Source organism: Astyanax mexicanus, chromosome 12, assembly GCF_023375975.1.
Source record: "Astyanax mexicanus isolate ESR-SI-001 chromosome 12, AstMex3_surface, whole genome shotgun sequence".
In the NCBI taxonomy this organism is placed as follows: Eukaryota; Metazoa; Chordata; class Actinopteri; order Characiformes; family Acestrorhamphidae; genus Astyanax; species Astyanax mexicanus.
In genome coordinates, this window is record NC_064419.1 from 8,358,654 (window position 1) to 8,379,511 (window position 20,858).

Below are 20,858 nucleotides of genomic sequence, written 5' to 3' on the forward strand. Positions count from 1 at the left end.
CACCAGAGCACAAATACCACCCCTTTTCAAAATAAAAGTAAAAAAAGAAAAAAAAAGAAAATTAACTATATGCAGACGTTAATATTATTAATGATAATATCAGTTATGCCAATAAGTGCTACTACTTATAATAATACAAATAATAAAATACACACTAGTTTATAATAGTATAAATAATGATAAAAATAAATACTCAAAAGTAATCCCAAATGTTTTTTTGGGGATCTAACAACAACAACAACAACAACAACAACAACAACAACAACAACAACACCAACAACAACAACAACAACAACAACAACAATAATAATAATAATAATAATAATAATAATAATAATAATAATAATAATAATAATAAAATAATAATAATAATAACTTAAGCAACAAAAACTGAAATTCCAAATACAATCTAAAATAAAATAAACTAACTAAATAAATAAAAAATAGTGCAAAATAACACTAAACAATAATTAAATAAAATGTAAAAATAAACACTTTTTAAGAAAACAAAAAACCTGAAATAATAATATCTAAATTCTAGCTAATTATCGATAAATAACTAATCCCTGATGCTATGATGCGGTTCGGCGCATGCGCAGTGAGCAGCTCGGGCCGGCGCAGTAAGCAGTAATGGCGGGCAGTAAGAAGAGCGCCCTGCTCTCCTCTTTAGCGGCTTATGGAGACGATTCAGAACCGGAGTCTGAGCCCGAGACCGGGGAGCAAGGTACAGACACAGTTCAGGATTTAAAACCATCCAAAACAGCTGGGTTTTAACTTTCAGAGGTCTCATTAAACCAGGTTTACACTCTGCGCTAGAGCTCTGTGATTAGCACCGAGCTAACTGACTGTCCTGCGCGTGTTTACACTCAGTTACACTCACTGTTCCGGTTCATATCAGTTAACTTAACTTAACTGTGAGTTATTAAGAAGTATTTTAAGGTTTAGGTTTGGTCTTTAGTGTGTTAGTGTGTCACAGCAGAACAGTTAGCTTATGTTAGATTAGTTAGAGCCAGAACGGAAGAGTTCATTTTAGCTAACACTAGCACCCTGTTAACTGGTCAGGAACGATAAAGGTGTTCTGGGCATTTAAAAACATGGTTTTGTTGTTTTAATATGGATTGAGCAGTGTTTAAAAAGGACGCTTAGCTAATCTTAAATTCGTTAAAACTTCCAGAACTACACAGCTAACAGCTAACTTTAGCTAACATTAACACCCTGTTAAACTGTTTCTGCTTCCCTGCTGAAAAAGCCCAAATCAATACCTGGCCTCAGATGCTTTCAGCTGGAGTTTAATGGTAAATGTGGTTAAATAACTGGTCATCCAAGTAAAAATAGACCCTATACTATTATCATATCTGTTTAACCAACTCTTGACCAGTAAATATACAGTACCAATCAAATTGTTGCATTGTAAATTTAATATTGAAGACTATATTAAACCTATACAGGAACAAATGTGGAATTATTTTGTAAAAAGTGTTAATTAAACCAGAATATGTTTTATATTTTAGATTCTTCTAAGTATCACATTTAGCTTTAAAAACATATTTGCACACTCCTGGTATTTTAAACCTACATGAGGTAGAGTCACCTGGAATAGTTTTCTCAGCATCTTAAAGGAGGTGCAGAACAATAGTTGGGTTTTGGTCAGGGGGAGTGTGGAGGACACAATATAATTGCTAAATAATTCTGTCTTTAAATAGTTTTCATGTCATTATTATTAATCTACAATGTAGAAAATAAGTTAAACAAAGAAAAAATAAATAAAGTCCCCCCCCGTCCCCCCCCCCCCCCCCAAACTTTTGACAGGTACTGTATGCTACATTTGGTTTTGGTGAGGCTAGTCCTGTTGGTTGACCAAGCTTACATAACCAAGCTTGGTCATATTGGTTATTCAGCTTGGTCAAGTTAAGTTTCAGATTCTGTACACACTTGATCTACTCAACTAGGCCATATGATGCACCATGGTTGATAAAATAACCTTTTATGATTACTATTAATTTATTAGCCATATCTACAGGAAGCAGATGAGGAGGGTATAGCAGATATAACCATTGACAAATCAAAAAAATAATCAACAGATTAGTCGACTATTAGTCCTAATGTTGGATGCCATTTTGCGAGTGCTATGTTAAACACTGCTTGTTTTTTGGGCTGACACTGACTTAGAAATTTTAGTATACTTTAGTTAAGAGTTTGCATGCCCTGAGATATCTGATTGCTAGGCTAAAAATTCAGCTTTCTTTTTCACATTTGTATTTTGATCTAAGAAATCAGTGTATGCTGTTTACATGACTAATAATCAGATAACTGCAGAAATCAGTTTATAATCAGATTATGAAGTGCATGTAATGCATACTAGGGGTGAGCCATATTGAATCGTACGCTATAATATCACCAACATTTTTGAATATCGTGAACGATATCATACCCTGAAATATCATCCAATATAACCCACCGCTAATTATCACATCAGGGCATTAAAATTCACACTGTTCTCATTTCTCATTATGTATCTACTAGAGACAGATTATCTGTCCAGCATTATTAATATTATGACATTCTGGATCAATGATTTCTGTTACAGATCTGATACATTTTTTGTATTTTGTATATATAACGATATATGTACATATATATATATATATATATCTCAGTTAAGGGTTTTGCCATATAATATTGTATACAATAATAAAATAAAATGCTAATTTTGTTGCAGTAGTGAGTGTATTCTTGAATTTATTTTGTAATTCAGCGTTTTGTCATATCGTCAAGAGTATCGTTATCGCGAAAATTACCATGAAATATGATAAATGATATTATTTTAGGGCCATATCGCCCACCACTAATGCATCATGGAAAATTATTGGGAAATTACCAAATGTGTCCAAGTTTAAATGGTCTTAAATAGTTTTGTGCTTTCTTCAATTAATACCATGTCTTTATTTTGCCTATCATATCTATAGTGTTTTTGTCTAATCCATACGTAATAATGTCCCTCCAGAATGCTTGTCCTCGGTCTGTGTGTCAGTTTTAGGTAATGTTTCAGTTAAGATTAACTGTAACTGTTTATAAAAGCGCTGTCCTTGAAGAATTGTATTTGTATTTTTTTTTTTCTGTTCAAAATATTAAATGTGACTACATTTTGTTTTGTACTTTAGAAGCTCACGGTGGATTGGTGTCAGCTGGTTACGGTGATGATGAGGTCAGCAGGGTGAAAGATGGCGAAGAGAACGCCTCAGAGAATGAGGACAGCGATGAAAACGACAGGAATTCGGTCAGTTTTTTTTTTCGTGGCTGAGTGTACAGTGTGCTGATTTTACTGTTTTCTGTGCAGATTGTTTTAGAACTGCAAACCCAGGAGCTTTGAAAATATGTTTCAGCATCTGTGAACAAATGCATTCAACTAAAAAAAATCAAATGTATGTGGACACTAGCACTTCTTTTGTTTTGGCTTTGTATTCTGCAAATTTGGAATATTTTTTAGATGTAATGTTTTACTGCAGAAGGCCTGGGTGTTCGGTAGACTCTTTAATATAATCTATAACTGTACTTTTCTCTAGTTTCTTGAACTTTATTAACAGTACAGTAAACTTTATAGTGTACTCTAGAATCAAATATTTTATAGATTAATATAATTTAAGTATATGGATTAAAAGGTTTTGTAAGATCAAATGTACACTATAATGGCTATTGTACTCAGCTATCTATATAATGTACATAAGGAACACTAATATTCATTATAAAAGTCACATACACTTTAATTTCTGATATGGTGTTTGCTATAAACCATAGCATATACTCTAAAAACCAATCTGTTATAGAAGCTCTAATCTACACTAGAAACTCTCTCTATATATAATCTATAAACAGAACGTTATGTAGCGCTGTGATTTATAAAATCATGTATCTTGACAACTTTAGTGCTGAAATTACTAATGAAAAAAAACACACTATATTGCCAAAAGTATCCGAAAAAGTCACCAAATGTATAAAATCAAGCAAAAGAATGTGAAATAAATATTCAGAAATCAGAACTAAAAAGTAAAAGAATGTGTCGCTCTCGGAAGCTCAGTGAATTTCAGGATTTTAAGAAGCATAGTGCACAGTGGAGGTCTCCAACTTCAGTCCATCAGTACAGACCTCCAAACTTCATGTAGTTTCAGATTAATCTAAGAACAGTAGAGCGTAGAGAGCTTCATGGAATGGGATTTCATGACCAAACAGCTCTATCCAAGTAATGCATCACTAAAGCAAAACAGGCGGGCAAATACTTTTGGCAAAATGGTGTATATTTAAGACCAGAAAATACAGTTCTGTACTTGAGCACGTAACTCACTATAAACAGAAGCATGTGTCTATTCTAATATGGTCCACCCCCAGATGGCGATGTTTGGCCATTAAAAAAGTAAAAGAGTTACGCAACCGAACTTTATGTTCTTCAGTGCCTGTGTGTGTGTGTGTGTAGCTGTAATTTGTATGTGGTTTATATTAAAAGTTTTTTTGGAAGCTGATTTCTTTTCATTAAAACAACAACATTCCCAGAAGTGCTCCTGCCCAAATACATTTCATTCACAATGCTCAGTTATACAGCCGATTGCACCCCGCAGAAAGGGGTCCAGCAGGAAGGACAGAGCTGGAATCGGATAAAACTGCAGAAATGATTTATATGCTTCTGTTTTCCACTGGATGTGTGTGTTGGTGTGTAAATATTTCAAATACCATTGTTCTTTATAAGGTGTATTAATTAATTTTGGGAATGTACTGGATCAGTTATTAGCATGATTTGTTTCAGTTTTATTTCAGCCCAGAAGCTCCCTTCATCATTTAGTTTATCACTTTTTGTTTTCCTTTTTCATCCATTTATGACACAATAAAAAAGCAGTATGTATTCTAAAATTGCTAACTAAATTGCTAGTTTTTAGTTAGCTTGTCAGCCAGCCATTTAGCCAAACAGGCCATCAGCTAGCAGGTTACATTTCCAACAAGTCAGTCAGCTAGCCTTTTATTCAACCAGTCCGTCATTCAGTTATTTTGCAAGTCAGTTGATTAATCAGTAAGCATGTCAGTGAGCTAGCCAATAAATCACCCAGATAGTCATTAAGTCAGTTTATCTACTAGCCATTCAGCTAGCCAACCAGTAAAGCAGCCGTTTAGTTTGTCTGCCAGACAGTTAGTCAATTAACCAATCAGCTTGTCAGGCAGTTAGTTATCCAGGTGATCAACCACCCAACAACTCAAGCAATCAGTCAGGTAGCAAACTAGTTAGCTAAGTAGCTAGTCAATCAGTTATTTAGCCAGACAGATAATAAATCAGCCAACCAATTAGCCAGGTAGCCCGCTAGGTAGTCAGTCAGTTAATTAGCCAGATAAACAGCCATTGAGTTAGCCACTTACCTAGTCAGTTACTTAGTTAGCGAGCTAGTAAGCTAGCCTGTCAGCTAGTTTCTAAACCAGTCAGTCAACAAGCCAGTCAGCTAATCAACCATTTTTTAATCCTTTATTTAACCAGGAAGTCCCTTGAGATCAAAATCTCTTTTTCGAGGGAGACCTGGACCAATCAGTCAGTCATACTGCCAGCCAGACAAAGACCCAGTTTGCTGCTCGATCAGGGTTCTGGTTGGAGTGTAATTTTGTCGTTACACTCAATGTAATAGTTCTAAAGGCAGAGGGTTTGAGTGACAGCTGCATTTCCAGGTTCTCCAAGGCATATAAGGGTCCACTGCTGTGATGTTGGCTGATTGTGGTGACCCTGTTCATTTCTGTTTTTATAGGAAGAGGACGATTCTGAGTCAGGAGAACCCCAAGATGAATTAAAGGTATTTGGATGCCCCTGCAAAATCCTGCAGCCCTGACATAGCAGGGGTCAAGGGTCATCACCTCACACCCTCTCTCAACACTGAACACTGGGGACCCCATTAAATACCCTGACTAACATCATACTGCATTGACTCAGTAACATCTATTTTGACTTCTACTATATACTGACTTCTGCTGAAATTTTCTGATTACGAGGAATAATAACTACATTAATAATAATAATAATACCAGTTCAATCCATATAAGAAACTAAATAAATAACCAGTTTACCTATATAACGCATCCATTTTAGTTTCCCATGTATTAAACTGAAAGGTGCTCTGCTTTCCTTTAATAATGACAACACTATAAAATACATATATAGATTAAATATAAGGACTAATTCTATAGGAACAGTACCAGTCACAAGTTTGGACACACCTCTTCCCATTCAATTTGTTTTTCTTTATTTTTATGATTAATAACATTATAAAAATATACAGGAACACATGCTTAGTATTCTGTAAACAAAAATGTTAAACAAACCAGAATATTTTTTATATCTAAGATTCTTCTAAGTAGCACAATCAGCTTTGAGGACAGATCTGCACACTCTTGGTGTTTTAATCTTAGTGGCTTCATGAGTTAAGAGTCATCTTGAATAGTTTTCTCATCGTCTTGAAGGAGTTGTAGAGCACAAACAATTTTTTTCTGTTTACTACGTAATTCCATAATAATATATAATTGTTGTCATGTCATTAATATTAATCTACTTATTCATTTTAATAAATGACATAAAGAAAAACATTAATTGTGAAACCTTTGACTAGTTAGGTGTTTGTAAAATATTGACAATATATAGAGTAATTTCTTAATTTTTTTTTTATCCAGCAGTCAGCATGCTGCTCTTACGGTAGATAATGAGATTTGAGTTTGAACTTTAAGCCTTAGGAGAAAAATGAGTGCCTAAGAAGCTTAACCTCTAATTCATCTTTGAATAATTAGGCTTAAATTGGTCTGTTTTTCCAACAACTTGAACTTTAAACTTTTAAGTTTAAACTAAATAATTGCCACAGTGTTGATGCTGACTCACCACTGAAAACCCCTTTTGGTCTAGACTAGAGGCTTAGTCTGGGTTTGGGTAAACCGGCTCTTAGTGAAATCACAGGTTGGTGATATTTATTCAGTAAAGTAATATGTTTAAATAAATGAAAGGCTGTAATGTAAAATTATGATAAAGTAAATTACAGTAAGTGATCTCAGAGGGACTCGTAAGCATGTTGAAGCAGGTCCTGAAGCTTGTGAATACTGCAGAACTGCCGTCATAGGTCAAGTATTTACTTGGAGGTATATTATTTGTCCAAATATTTGTGAACACCTCTTCTAATGAGTTTATTTAGCTACACACAAGTTGTCTAGTCCCTGAACAACTGAAAAGAACTGTTTTATTCAGTTAGTTTTAATTTGTAGATGTGCCCGAATAGTAACAACAGCGCAGCATTTAGATCAACAGCATTTAGATCAAATCCTTGTAGAGAGTTATTTTAACAAAAGCAGGATACATTTATTTTAGTACCCTTGATTTCAGAAACAATAAATGAGTAGGTGTCCAAATACTTTTGTCCATATAGTGTAATTTGGATTTATTAAATGCTTTTTATAGTGGTTAAAAGTTTCCTTATTCTTAAATTTTATGTTCACATTTTGTTAGAAGTCATAAACAGCGCTAGACTGCTTGCTCCTCTAATGCAAGCCTGAGCTGGGATGTTGCTATGCTAATTCTGGCTTTGTGCCCTGACAGCAGCATTAAGAATTTCGGAGAGGCAGAGAGACGTCGTCAAGGCATGTTAATTCCTGTGCTGAAATTGCACTTTCATCAGAAACAGAACATGCAGTCAGTGGAGCCCCACCCTGCAGACGGAACAGCACAGCTGGAACATCTCAGCCTTGCTTAACCCACAGCACTGCACGCAGGATTTTGTAATCTAGGCTGAATTAAGGCCATATTAAATTACAAAAACGCTCAACGTTTAACCTCCTGAACTCTGGGGCTAGTTTTCCAGTCTCACATTTATTAACAGAAATTCCGATACAGTACAAGTTAAAAGTATGGACACACCTTCTCATTCAATGTTTTTCGTTATGAAAACAAGTAAAGGACACTTACTATTACATAGTAAACAGAGATGGTGATTTGGGATGAGCTGGGGCTTCACAGCGTGAAAGAAAATCAGCAGCTATTGTTCAGCACCTCCTGAAACTCAAGACTTCAAGATGCTGAGAAAACTATTCCAGGTGACTCTTCCTCATGAAGACACTGAAATAAAGTCTACAAAATACCAAGATTTTTTTAAGAAAGCAAAGCGTTCTTAAATAGTCAGCCTACTCCATAGCTAGCATTAGTCTCATAGAATCTGTGAAATAAATATTCAGAAATCAGAACTATGTCTGCAGTTTATGAGCCGTTATTGGTTCAGGCTGTGTTAGGCCTGCGGTTATTTCGGCTCAGTCTGTGAAACACTACAGAACAAAGTGTAGCGGGCCTGAGTGATTAGCTCACCTCAGTTGGACACTTTCTGCTTTATTCCGCTGTTTCTGCACTAATAACCCAAAGCCTTTTTTATTCTGTTCACTGACTGGCACATTTTTGGGCAGGTCACAACTATGGAACTCACTGAAGCTTCTGGTCTGCTGTGAGCATAGGGTTTCCTTTTTTTTGGCCACTTTAATTTCAAATTTGCACGACATCATCCACTTTTCAGATTATTGTTATTTTTTTTAAATAATTTTCTTTCTGTTTTTCCACAATAATTCTGTTTTGTGTGTTGTGCATTGTATACACTTTGTACACTGTTTGTAAGTATTTGGACAGTTAACAAATGGGTTTGAACTAAGTTAAAGTGGTCCCAATCAGTGCCTCATTTGTTGTAAAACCCCTCCTGTTTTTTACTGCACCTTAATGCCATTGGTCCAAATCATTACTCTCTTTTGTTAAGACTCCTCCCCCAATTGCAGTTGGTCAAACTTACTATATTGTATAAGACTTATCCCCCTGGAAGCTAGCAGTTCTAATCACCTCCTCGTTTGTTTCAAAGCACCTCCCTCTAACTCTACAGTATTAAGAAATTTTAAAACATTACCGCAGCATACAGAGGAGGAACTATGCAGATCCTGTGTTCATATGGCCAAAATACAATAAATTTTAAAATAACCCAAGATTTGATTAATACAACAACATGTTGCAACAAAACAAGCTCAGTTTACAGACTAAGTGAACACTGCACACTCATTAAAAGTCATTTAGCTGCTCTGTCACTAAACTGCAGTGTATAGCCAAATAGGGGTGGGCGATATGGCTCTAACATAATATTACAATATTTCATGGTATTTTCAAGATAACGATACTTTTGGCGATATGACAAAACACTGAATTAGAAAAATGATTTAGAATTTTAATTTTGTATGCAATATGATATGGCTAACAGAAGTCAATGATCCAGAATATCATGACACTAGTAATATATAATGGGAAATGAGAACCGTGTGAATTTTTCTTTTGCTAAAAACGGCAAAAAATTAGTACTATGATGTGATAATTAGGGGTGGGACGATATTTCAGGGTATAATATCGTTCACGATATAAAACATTATTGGCGATATTATCACGTACGATACGATATGGCACACCCCTAAAGCCAAAACTAACCGTTAAAAAATTTAATAAAATACAAAGTGACGAAACATGAAGGCTGGTCCAGACATTGAGATTTAAAAAAAGCCTTAAGGTTTTATTTTAGAGCAGGAGTAACATGAAATAGTAACCAAAACAGTTTACTGTCCAAATAATTACTGACCTAATAATGTATTGCAGAAGTATTTCTGAAGCTTTTTCCATGCAAATCAACTTGTATGGAGTTTCTGGGCTCTTTGGCTTTTGTGCACAAACCTAGCAGAACCATTGGAGTACTGAATTAAAAACATGTGGCTGGATGAGTCCGAGAACCCGTTTATTGCTGCTGTATAAAATGTATTTTGTGGTTAGTGTATCAGTGCATTGTTGATTTGTGTGTGTGTGTTTTTGTTTGTTTGTTTTAGGAGGTGATTACGGGGGAGAGGAGGGATCCAAACGAGTTGGTCGGTGAGTAGCTAATAATATATTTAATACACATACAAACACACAAGGAATGCAGCGTTCACATAGAAATGTTACATATTTCAGCAGAAACCAAAATATTACTCTTGAGTAACACTGAGCAAATAGGAGTGTGTTTGTGCATGTGTGTGTGTGTGTGTTCTTGTATTGCTATCTCTAAAAAGACCAGATGTCCTCACAATGATGGGACAAGATTAAAAATTAGCAGCGGGAGGCTAAATATTTTTAACACATTTATTACTGAAACATCAGAAATATAAGATGCTGATGGTAAGTTTTGTTTTGGTTATAAATTCTTAATTTACATAATTGGTTTAGATAAAATTCTTAAATTTTATTTCCCTATACCTGCAGCCTGAATATATAGTACGGTAAATCAAACATGTTTGTGTTAACAGGGTGTAGCTAGGTGTTTTATTGGAAGTAATCAGGCAGGTGTGTGAGTGTTTGGGGAAGTATGAGTGTATGTATGAGTGTGTAAGTGTAAGAGACGTACCCAGGAAGTGAGTGTTGGTGATAAACTGTGTGTGTGTTGGTGAATTATTGACTGACTGATTGGTTTCTCTGTAAAATGAAAGCCGATAGAGCAGCGCTGACTTCACTCTGATCTGAGATAACGCACTTCTCCTTTACTGCAGCTATTTAGAACCTCAACACACACTGCTTACATAAAGAGGCCACTTAACTGCGTAGTATGCAGAAGATTGGAACCTCAGGTAAAATGTGTTGGTGTAAATTGTTCAGTGAGTAAAGTATGATTTGATCTCCAGAGGTCATAAAGTTTAAAATGAAACTTTATTTTAATTTGGTCACCCTAAGACATTTAATCTCCTCTTTAAACAATCACCAGTCATGGGCTCCTCTAAGCAGCTTCCGTGCACTCTTAACATTTCCATAACTGATGCTCTTAGGGCAGGAGAAGACTATAAGTAGTAGTGCTGGACCAGTGATGTCAGTAACGCGAGTAATCTAACACGTTACTATTTCCAATCCAGTAATCAGATTAACGTTACTTATCCAAGTGACTGTGCGTTACTCTCTCTCTCTACCTCACACATACACACACACACACACACACACACACACACACACACGCCGCGCTAAATGGTCTTTTATGGTTATAAAAAGAAATATTTTTTTCAGGGAATAGTTCAACTTTAAATGTCTAGAGATACATTGTTTCTGTTAAAATGCTTTTTCCAAAAAAGAGAGTATTGGCAAAACTGGTTATAATGTTTATGTTAAGGTGGCGGCAGGTGGTGTCTGCAGCTGCTGAAAGTAACTAATAAAGTAACTTAGTTACTTTTAAAATCAAGTAATCCATAAAGTAACTAAGTTACGGTACTTTTTAAAGGAGTAATCAGTAATCGGATTGAGTAAGTCTCATTCCATCGTTTTTAAATTTATCTTAAAATGTCTAGTCGTGCACTCTAGTATGAATAAATGTCACGTAAGCTGATTTTTGTGACAAAAAAGTGCTCAGGTGTTTCTATTTAGCCCTGCTTTAGTTCACTTAATTACTGGTCTCTGAAGAAAGACAGGTTTTGGGCTCTTGCTCATGCAAACATATCACCTCTAATTGGCTAACAGCACTGCAGCAGAAATCGCTAGAAATACTGCCTATAGCACCCATAGTAAGCATCACGACTGGCCTAAATAGAGTTAAAATATAAAAAAGTCCACTATAGATAATTCCAAATAACATTGACATAAAAAGAATATTTAAAAATAGTGTGCAGTCGGAGCTATTTCCCTGTATTTTTCAGGTGCGTGTGTGCGTGCGTGCCTCTGTAGTTGTGTAACAGATTGTCCCCCACACTGACTCACTCCGTTGATGGAAATGTCAGGCTGCAGGCTGAGGTCCCACACCAGCTTCTTAAAGATCAGCTTTGTCCTCAAACACAAAGGAGCTGCAGGAGGGGGAGATGAGGGGGATACAAAACTCAAGTTCTGCACAATACAGACTTCAACTTTAACATTAGAAAAACATTAGAACACAAAACAGGTTTTCTTATAAAGAATTAGACCACTATCAATGGTTGTAAACAAAAAACTGTGCTGCCAAGCATTGTGGGTAGCTCCACCCCTCTGTGTTATGGTCTGTATGTCGTTTAGACACAGTCAGTTTTCAGTGAAACAGCAGAACCTTACTGTCAGTATCAGCTGGGCCAGCTCTGTTTAACTGCAGTTTTAGTATTAACATATAAATTATACTTTCCATCTTATAATTGCTGATTATTGTGGGTCATCGTTTGATTTGGTTTACTTTTGTGCGTTTTTTAAGGCTTGATAGTTTACGTTTTACATGATTGTATTTAATATTTTTTAAAGACTACATAAGAAGTTCATTTAAGTCATTTAAGTATTTTTTTGTGATTACAATAAATAAAATTCCAGTCTGTGTGTGTCTGTTCTGTTTTGTTCTGGCCAATGGAAATACCCGAGTGTGAGGGGTGGGGGCACTCTTGGCAGTACTACTAAAGATGCCAGTAAAATGACTCTCAGAGACGCTCGATTGGCTCGATTGTGCAAAAACATCTCCACATGTCTCTGTGCTTTTCCTTCTCCTCACAATACAGCACAACACCATCCTTGTTGTACACGCTTCTCAGCATTTGTGTTTTAATACACACACATAAAGAGTTTCCAATGTGTTCTGTGAATGGAAGAATTAGATGGAAGGCTGTTAAGGGTTTTGGTAACAGTGCTCTTATGATTACCCAATTAACGTTTTTAATTGCATGTTTCTTCTTTTTTTTTAGACATTTATTAGAATTAATTATTATGATTAATAATAATGACCACCTAACAGATAGAATATTTTGACTTGGTCTCAGTCATAATAGGACATGAACTTGCCTACATCAACATGTCAACACCAATGTGAGCATTCTCACTGCGCGTGTCCATAGTGAACTAGTGGAGTAACAACATAACGTTACAATTTTGATCTTTTTTTTTTGTTGTTGTTTTTTTTTTCTCTCACTCGATTCCAATCAAGTGATCAGATCGTGGACATCCCTAGTTCTTGCCAATACATAGTAGGGTTGGGTGATATGGCCATAAAATAATATAATCATATTTTAGAAACTTTTTGCAGATATGCCAAACCATTTAATTATTTGGTCTTGGTGTTGTGTAGACACAGGTGACCTTGAGGACAGTGTGTGTTCTATTGTTTTAAAACATGTAAATGAGTTAAGCTCCAGCAGGATTGTGAGTGGCTATGTGTGTAGCGGTTCTGAGTGGTGCTGTACAGGATCGGATTACTCAGCCTGTTCTGTTGTACAGCGGTAAGTTTTATAGCTGCAGGGACTAAATTTCTCCCTCCTGTTCGTGTTTTTTCTTTCTTTCTGTCTGGGAGCACAGCCAGATCTAGGCTGCCACACCCAGCCCTGCCCTGTGTGTGTGTGTGTGTGTGTGTGTGTGTGTTCGCTTGGTATTTGCTACCTCAAACTTGCCCAGAATAACAGACTGAGAGAGAGAAAGCGAGCGAGATGGGGAAAGAGAGCTGATCTTAGGTCAGACGAAATTGGACAGTGGCCTGTTGTAACCAGTCGGTAGAGAGGTGTGTGTTCACACACTGCACATTCCTCCCTGAGGAATTTGTTCAGGTCCTAAAAGGACTCCTGAAGAGGTGTGTGAGAGTGTGTGTGTGAGAGTGTGTGTGTGAGAGTGTGTGTGTGAGAGTGTGTGTGTGAGAGTGTGTGTGTGAGAGTGTGTGTGTGAGAGTGTGTGTGTGAGAGTGTGTGTGTGAGAGTGTGTGTGTGAGAGTGTGTGTGTGAGAGTGTGTGTGTGAGAGTGTGTGTGTGAGAGTGTGTGTGTGAGAGTGTGTGTGTGAGAGTGTGTGTGTGAGAGAGTGTGTGTGAGAGTGTGTTGATGAATTGATGTTATTAAATACCTTAAAGGTTAAAGTTTTTTTTGGGGACACTGCACTGGAGGTCAAAATATTAGTTTGTTGTATAAACAGCCCTAAATGTGAGGAGTGCCACTTATCTGAGTCACTACAATATGCACATTATTCTGATTTAATGTTATAAACTTTGTCAGAGTCAGTTTTGTTGTTTTATTTAATTTTACTATTGCATACTATTGGTGTGTCCTGAAAATCCCTAGCCTAAGGACCCCCTGCAATTCTCAGAATTTAAGTAGTATTTACCTGTCTGTGTTTGTATGTGTAAATGAAATCATTTTCGTTGTCCGTCTCTGTTTCAGCCCAGTTTTCAGAGAAGGTGAGGAACATGTCTCCTGAAGAGATTCGGATTCCTCCAGAACCACCCGGACGTTGCCCTGGCCATCTGCAGGTGTGAAACCACATTTTAACTTGTTTATAAAATGGATCTTTACTTTCGGAGTGATATCGGAATTATATCAGCAGAGCTTGGTAATACTATGTACATGTGGTATTTTACTTACAGTATTTTACTATATTGTACCTGATTTAAATTCTTTTTCGGTTCGAATCCTGTTCATGTAGCTTGCCATCGGCTACCGGAGCCCTGAAAGAGCACAATTGGCCTTGCTCTCTCTGGGTGGGTAGATGGCGCTCTCTCCCCACATCGATCCAAAGTCGCTGCACTGTCCTCCAAGCGCACTGTGCTGTGATGCTACTTGGCAATGCTGCATCAGCAGCAGTTCAAAAAGAGGCGGTGGCTGACTTCACATGTATTGGAAGAGGCATGTGCTAGTCTTCATCCTCCTGGTGTGTTGGGGCATCACTAGTGATAGATGGAGTCCTAATGAGTGGGTTGGATAATTGGCTGTGTAAACTAGGGAGAAAATGGAAAAAAATTGAAATAAAATGATATAAATTCTTCTTTTTTATATATATATATATATATTACTGCTGGTTTTTTGCTACTTAACTCATCGACATTTCCAATTTCAGATTGTTCAGTCTAAGTGTGTGATGTGAAATATTTTGCGCCTTACAGTTAGAAAAATTAGGCAATCATTAAAATGGGGTACCACAGCAACCACACAGAGACTGTAGGAACTGCACAGGAGACCATAGCAACTGCTTCGCAACCACTAAACCACATCATGGCAACTACCTGATGCACCATATTAATTACCTTGCCCCACTGTAGCGCCAATTTAACATTTGTTTAGCAACAACATAGCAACATGGAATGCAATAGCAACTAGCTAGCAACCACTTAAGGATACCACAACAACTGCCTAGCCAGTACCTAACAATACCATTGTTAATACTGGAGATACCACTTGGGATATCTTAGTAACTAGCTAGCAACACCATAGAAACCACATAAGGTACCTTGACACAACAGCTTTCTGACTGAATGTGTGTGAAAGCTGTTTTAGATGCACAACGGCCTGTTCTTCTTTAGGAAATTCACTTTTCTATTTCATTTTACTCAATCAGTACTTATAAACACATTGCATTTCTGTAAAGCTGATCTATGTGAATTTACTTTGGAAATTACTAGAATTTCCTATTTTTCACAGTCCACAGATACACATAACATTTATATTCCCAGCTCTTAATCTCTTTCTTTAGTTTTCCTATTAAATTTTTTGTGTTCCTTTTCATTCTATCTTTTTTTTGTACTCCTCTCCTCTTTTCCCAATTTTCTCTCCCCCACCCTATCACTCTTATAGTTGCCTGGGCAGGTGAGTGTGTGTGTGTTAGGGTGTGGTTCTGAGTGGAGTGTTCGTACAGTTCTGGGGTGGGTTTGGTATTAATGACGAGTTTCCGGCGCCTGCAGCGTCACATTCCCATCTGACACGATCCCAACCTGCTGCAGGAGATTAGCTGTTCCACACTCAGCTCTTACCATCAGCTCTGTACATACATACACAAACACACACACACATATTACACAAACTCACACTCAACACTAGAGATGGGTAATATGGTCCTTAAATAATTTTGCAAAGTTTCAGGGTATTCTTGGCAAAAATTGTCAATTTTTGTCTATTTTGTAAATGACAGTAACTTAACCAAGATCCTGATTTTTATATAATGTACACAAAAACAGTGTCCCCAAACGTTTGACAGTAGTGTTAGCTGTTCACTGACAGGAAGAGAGGGAGTGACCCCACCACTCGGCAGGTTTCCAAACACTTTTTGGAATCTAGTTGTTAAATATGACTGTCTGGCTCGAGAATCGCACAAAGGCTCGATTCAGAAACACTCAGAGTGTCCGGCACCACAGATTCCCCCCGTCGGCCCTCAGACCCTGCCCTGCAGCCCCCGGACACTCTTCTGAGCACTTCACTCTAAATAAGAATTCTTCAGTACGACGTACAGCAGCAGCAACCAGACAAAGGGAACAGGATGATGTAAAAGATGTAAAAATGCAGATAAAATAAAACAAGCACTGATGTTTCTCTGCTGAAGTCAGGCCAGGATGTTGGGATGTATTATTTTAAATGAATTAATTTTACATGTATTAATATTAAAATGACATTAATTAATGCACTGATTTGAGAATTGTGATTCAGTTTAAGTGTAATTTTTTGTATTGATTAAATTTTGAGTTCTATATCTATCTTTTTTTCATTTATTCATTAATTCCTGTATTTTACCAGACAATATGAACATAAAATATATTAATATATTTATTTTATATTAATTAGTTTTGTCATTTATCTATTTGGATAATTTGGCAACCCAACTCTCTGTCTAAACTCTGTTTCCTCACAGTGTATGTCCAGTGTGACCCAGCAATGGCTCTGGAAATAAGGAAACAAAGTGTCCAAAAGACCACTGATCAAAACTGCTTTATCAACAGCATTTGAAGCAAAATTGTGATGACCTATTACGTTAATACATTCTTGGGGCAAAGCTTTTGAAGGAGCACAGAGGGAGAGGGTTAAGTTTGTTGGTCTATTGTTCAAGTATTAACGGGCATTCTTCAGAATCATATACAGCACCTTAACAATATTGTGTTTTTGTGTCTGTAAAGTTACCGTATTGAAGACAAAATGTTTGTTGTATTAGTCTTTTTTCTATGTACATTTAAACTCTCTGTGAAGAAAAGTAAAAGCATAGAAATAAAAGTTTGTGTGTTTTTTTCTATTAATTATTCAGGAGAAGATCTATAAGCTGTACGAGCGGAAGCTCCACGGAGATTTCGACACTAACAGCCACATTCAGAAGAAGAAGGAATTCCGTAATCCGAGGTAAGAATTAATCCGTTCAGAATCTAAAACAGTGCTGTAAGATTCTGGTACTTTTCTATACGACTTAAATATGCGTAATTCTGTTTTGCAGTATTTATGAGAAGCTGATCCAGTACTGTGGAATCGATGAGCTTGGCACCAACTACCCAAAAGTAAATTCTGATTTATTTTATTTTTTTGTTTGTTAATCAATTTAAATGATGAAAGGATAATGTGAAGAGCTCAAATAAAAAACACCTATTTTAGTAAATAACTGGTAGAGCAGGACCAGTATTTTAATTTATATTTAATATATTTAATAATAATTTAAGTAAACAGAATTCACATTTGAAAGGTTTAAAATAAAGCATTCTTGTTGTTGTTGTTGTTGTTGTTATTATTTTATATGATATATGTTTTTATAACATTTTCTGTACAGGACATGTTTGACTCCCATGGCTGGTCTGAGGATTCGTATTACGAATCATTAGGTAAGTTTATTAAAAATAGATTAATTTTACACTACACACATGCTTAGTTTAATTGTGTTTTTTTTGTGCTGTTATTTTATTTATACTGCAGTAAAGTGCGACCTTTACAATAAATACAATTGAATTTAACAGAAAGTCTTTTTAAGGCACTTTTAATCTGGCTTTTTAATTCTGTTTACAGCTAAAGCACAGAAGGTGGAGATGGAAAAACTTGAAAAAGCTAAAAAAGAAAGGACTAAGGTAAGAGCCCTGAGGCATGTTTTTACCACTGTGATTTATATCCTGCTCTCTCTACATCCTGTTTTGCAATACAGTATCAATTTTCAAAAACACAGTATTTGTTTTTAATTATTAGTTTAGATGTAAAGATTGGTGTCAGGTAGTGGTTTATTAGTGTGGTGTTTAAACTCACTCAAAGGCTGGATCACCACTGAAGTGCAGTGTCATTAGATTCCACTGTTTGGATAAAAAGTTACATTTTCTTTTACTAAGATTTTATACAATTTGATTTAAACAATTGTTTAATTTATAGTCCTTTATAAACATTCGTTTTTATTGATGGCTGTATGCATGTGGGATTTTTTTTTGTTTAGATTGAGTTCGTAACGGGTACAAAGAAAGGTACAACTACGAGCACAGCTGCAGTCACCACCAGCACCACCACCGCCACGTCAACAGGTACGCTCACCTACCCACAATTATTGCAGTGCTCACCCTTTTAAATGATTCAGGAACTGGAGGGCGTTTCTTCATTCGGTGAACTTTATGCTTCAGAACCATTTAAATTAAAGACTTATACCCCACAAGCTATTAGTAATGGGTGCATCCCCATCAGTATATGAGCTATAGTGCACTCTGAAGGGCATCCTGGTGGTTCTGGGCTGTTTTCTGGAACAGTAGTTAAATGAACTATAATGCATTCAGACGGGCACCCCCACCGCCATTAACACAGCATAGACTGAAGTAGGTTAGCATAGCTAAATAGCAGTATCAGCAGTCGTGTTTATGGAAAACAGTCACGCAGTGTCAGAAACACCTCCATACATTCTGAGGCGAGATTAAGATTAATTTATTCTTCAGCCCTTTTTTGTGTTTTCGGTTTAATTGTGTCTCGCTGTCTCTTTCATTCTATTTATGTAATATAATTAAAGTAAATAGATTGTAAATGCATTACCTGGGAGCAAACGATTAAAGAAAATAATCATTTAATTTAGACAGCATTAAAAAATAGGTTCTTTTGCTTATAGTTTTTTAATTTAGCGTGCATAAATATTACATAGCTTTGTTTTATTTGTATTTTGTTAGTTAGGATTTGAATTCAACTAAAAGATTCTTAATCAAGTACAGTTCAGTTTAATTACAGATTAATTACAAAACTATTTAAAAAATAAATTAGATGATCAGTATACTAATGTACTAGTGCTAATCTTCACAAAGCATAGTTAAAGATTAAAGACTAAAGATTAACAAAATTTAACTTTAACATTTTAAGCAAATAAAATAGAATTTTCTGTACAGTTTTAGTCTGAGTAAATAAAATTAGATGAACAAACACACATTCAATTATGTAATAAAATAGTTTTGCACTTTAGATCAGGAGTTGGTAACCTTCTACAGTGAGATGGGTTCTGTGTTTGTGCAGAAAATCCTGATTTGCAGAGAAATTCTGGAGTCAAGCATTTCTGCCTATTTATCTTTTGCAAATCTGCTTCCAGTCCTACTTTTTAAAAAGCGTTTTGTTTTTTAATCAAGCGTAGAGTTGTTTCGCAGAATCATCTTTGCAACTGTCCAAGAAACTGTCAGATCGCAACCCCTATGTTAAAAAAGTAAAAAAATATCACAAATAATAAAATTAAGAATAAGCATGTAATGAACAGGTGGTTCTGAACATTTGACTGGTATATTTATTTGAAAATAAAGAAAAAAAATAAAGTAAAATAATTGTACAGATCATAAGTTATTTTACTTAAAGTAGCTTGTACGTAGAATAACTTGTAAAATTGTTGTAAATATTGTTCTCTGCATACTAGTGGAAACCTGTACCCAAGTTTTATACTCACATGTACACCTGTACTTTGTGACGTAACAGTAAAAATCTTGAAAGTTGCAAATTTAACAGAATATAAGTACTGTACATACACGATCATCTCAATCCTCTTAGATTGTGTTTAGCTCTTACATTACTTATACTTACAAAAATGGCAAATTTATGTAAGTGTACTAACTGATTGTGTTTGTAAAACACAGCAGAGGCCCAGAAGAGGAAGAGTAAGTGGGACTCGGCGGTTCCAGTAACTTTGGCCCAGCCAGCTCTACTCACAACGACAGCAACTCTCCCTGGCGTCGTATCGGTCACCACCACAGCCAGTGGCACCAAGACCACAGTCATCTCCGCCGTGGGCACCATTCTGAAAAAGGCCAAGCAGTGACACACCTGGAGGTCACCTGAATTCAGAGATGTCCCCATCAAAAGACATTCTGGACTATTTTTAAAAAGCCCCACCAGGAACTGTTCACTCTCCGGCGGCCAACGACCACAGACTGACTGCAGACGACCCGCCCTGTCCCAGCCCTTGCCCTTGAAACAACGTCTGTGTGTTATTTTACAGTACTTTAGTCTGTCATTTTTCGCCACATTGTTTATTAATGCCGGGACTGTGTTTAATTCTTTCAAGCCCATTTTATCTGTATATGTTTGTTTTTTTATAGACTGCTTCAGAAAGTAAAATTATGCAAATAACTCAGAAACCAACTCAGTTTCCTTTTGTGTTCCTGCCTTGAAGTCAATTTTTTTTTCCAGTTTTCAGATGTCTTGGATATTGGATATTAATGTGTTCATATTGAGCCGAGTCAACGCTATGTTTTTCCCCCATACCCCCCACCCCCAAGACTGTTAGAAATAAATGTTTTGTATTGTTGTGTAAATGTGTTGGGTCTGTGTATTCACTGTTTTCTGTGAGAGCAATGACCGCATATGCGCAATATCTCTCAAAAGTGGCTGATGGCAGGAATGACATGAAGTTCACTAGTTCACTAGTTTTTAATGTAGTATGCAGTGCGGGTTGACGTTTATTATACTCACATATCCAAAGTATATGCTCTAAACTGGTCTCCACAGAATCTTTATGGTTGCAATCAATAACTGTATATAGAAAAATTAAGTAAATGTGTAATGTTTCAGTTCATTTTCTGACTGTTTTCCATATAAACTTGACAACAGAAAATGTATGCATTAATTATTTAATTATTTCCCCATTTGGTATTGTATAGTGAATTCCCAATCAAAA

At 36.1% G+C, this 20,858-nt stretch overlaps 1 protein-coding gene across 1 annotated transcript; it reads left to right on the plus strand.

Moving 5' to 3' along the window:
* The first annotated feature begins 579 nt into the window (after positions 1 to 579).
* Positions 580 to 20,496, plus strand: LOC103047331 (SAP30 binding protein). The gene is made up of 11 exons (XM_007236946.4): positions 580 to 724; positions 3,162 to 3,277; positions 5,775 to 5,819; positions 9,895 to 9,937; positions 14,168 to 14,256; positions 17,010 to 17,101; positions 17,193 to 17,253; positions 17,520 to 17,571; positions 17,753 to 17,811; positions 18,165 to 18,249; positions 19,819 to 20,496. The coding sequence occupies exons 1-11, from the start codon at positions 631 to 633 to the stop codon at positions 19,998 to 20,000; spliced, it is 918 nt and encodes a 305-aa protein (XP_007237008.2). The 5' UTR covers positions 580 to 630; the 3' UTR covers positions 20,001 to 20,496.
* Positions 20,497 to 20,858: the final 362 nt, after the last annotated feature.

Bases quoted from the DNA above. Each gene is read 5' to 3' on its own strand.
- LOC103047331 (XM_007236946.4), top strand. From the start codon at position 631: ATGGCGGGCAGTAAGAAGAGCGCCCTGCTCTCCTCTTTAGCGGCTTAT. The intron at 725-3,161 runs GTACAGACACAG...TTTGTACTTTAG, and splicing joins GCCCGAGACCGGGGAGCAAG to AAGCTCACGGTGGATTGGTG. The intron at 17,572-17,752 runs GTAAGTTTATTA...TTCTGTTTACAG, and splicing joins TTCGTATTACGAATCATTAG to CTAAAGCACAGAAGGTGGAG.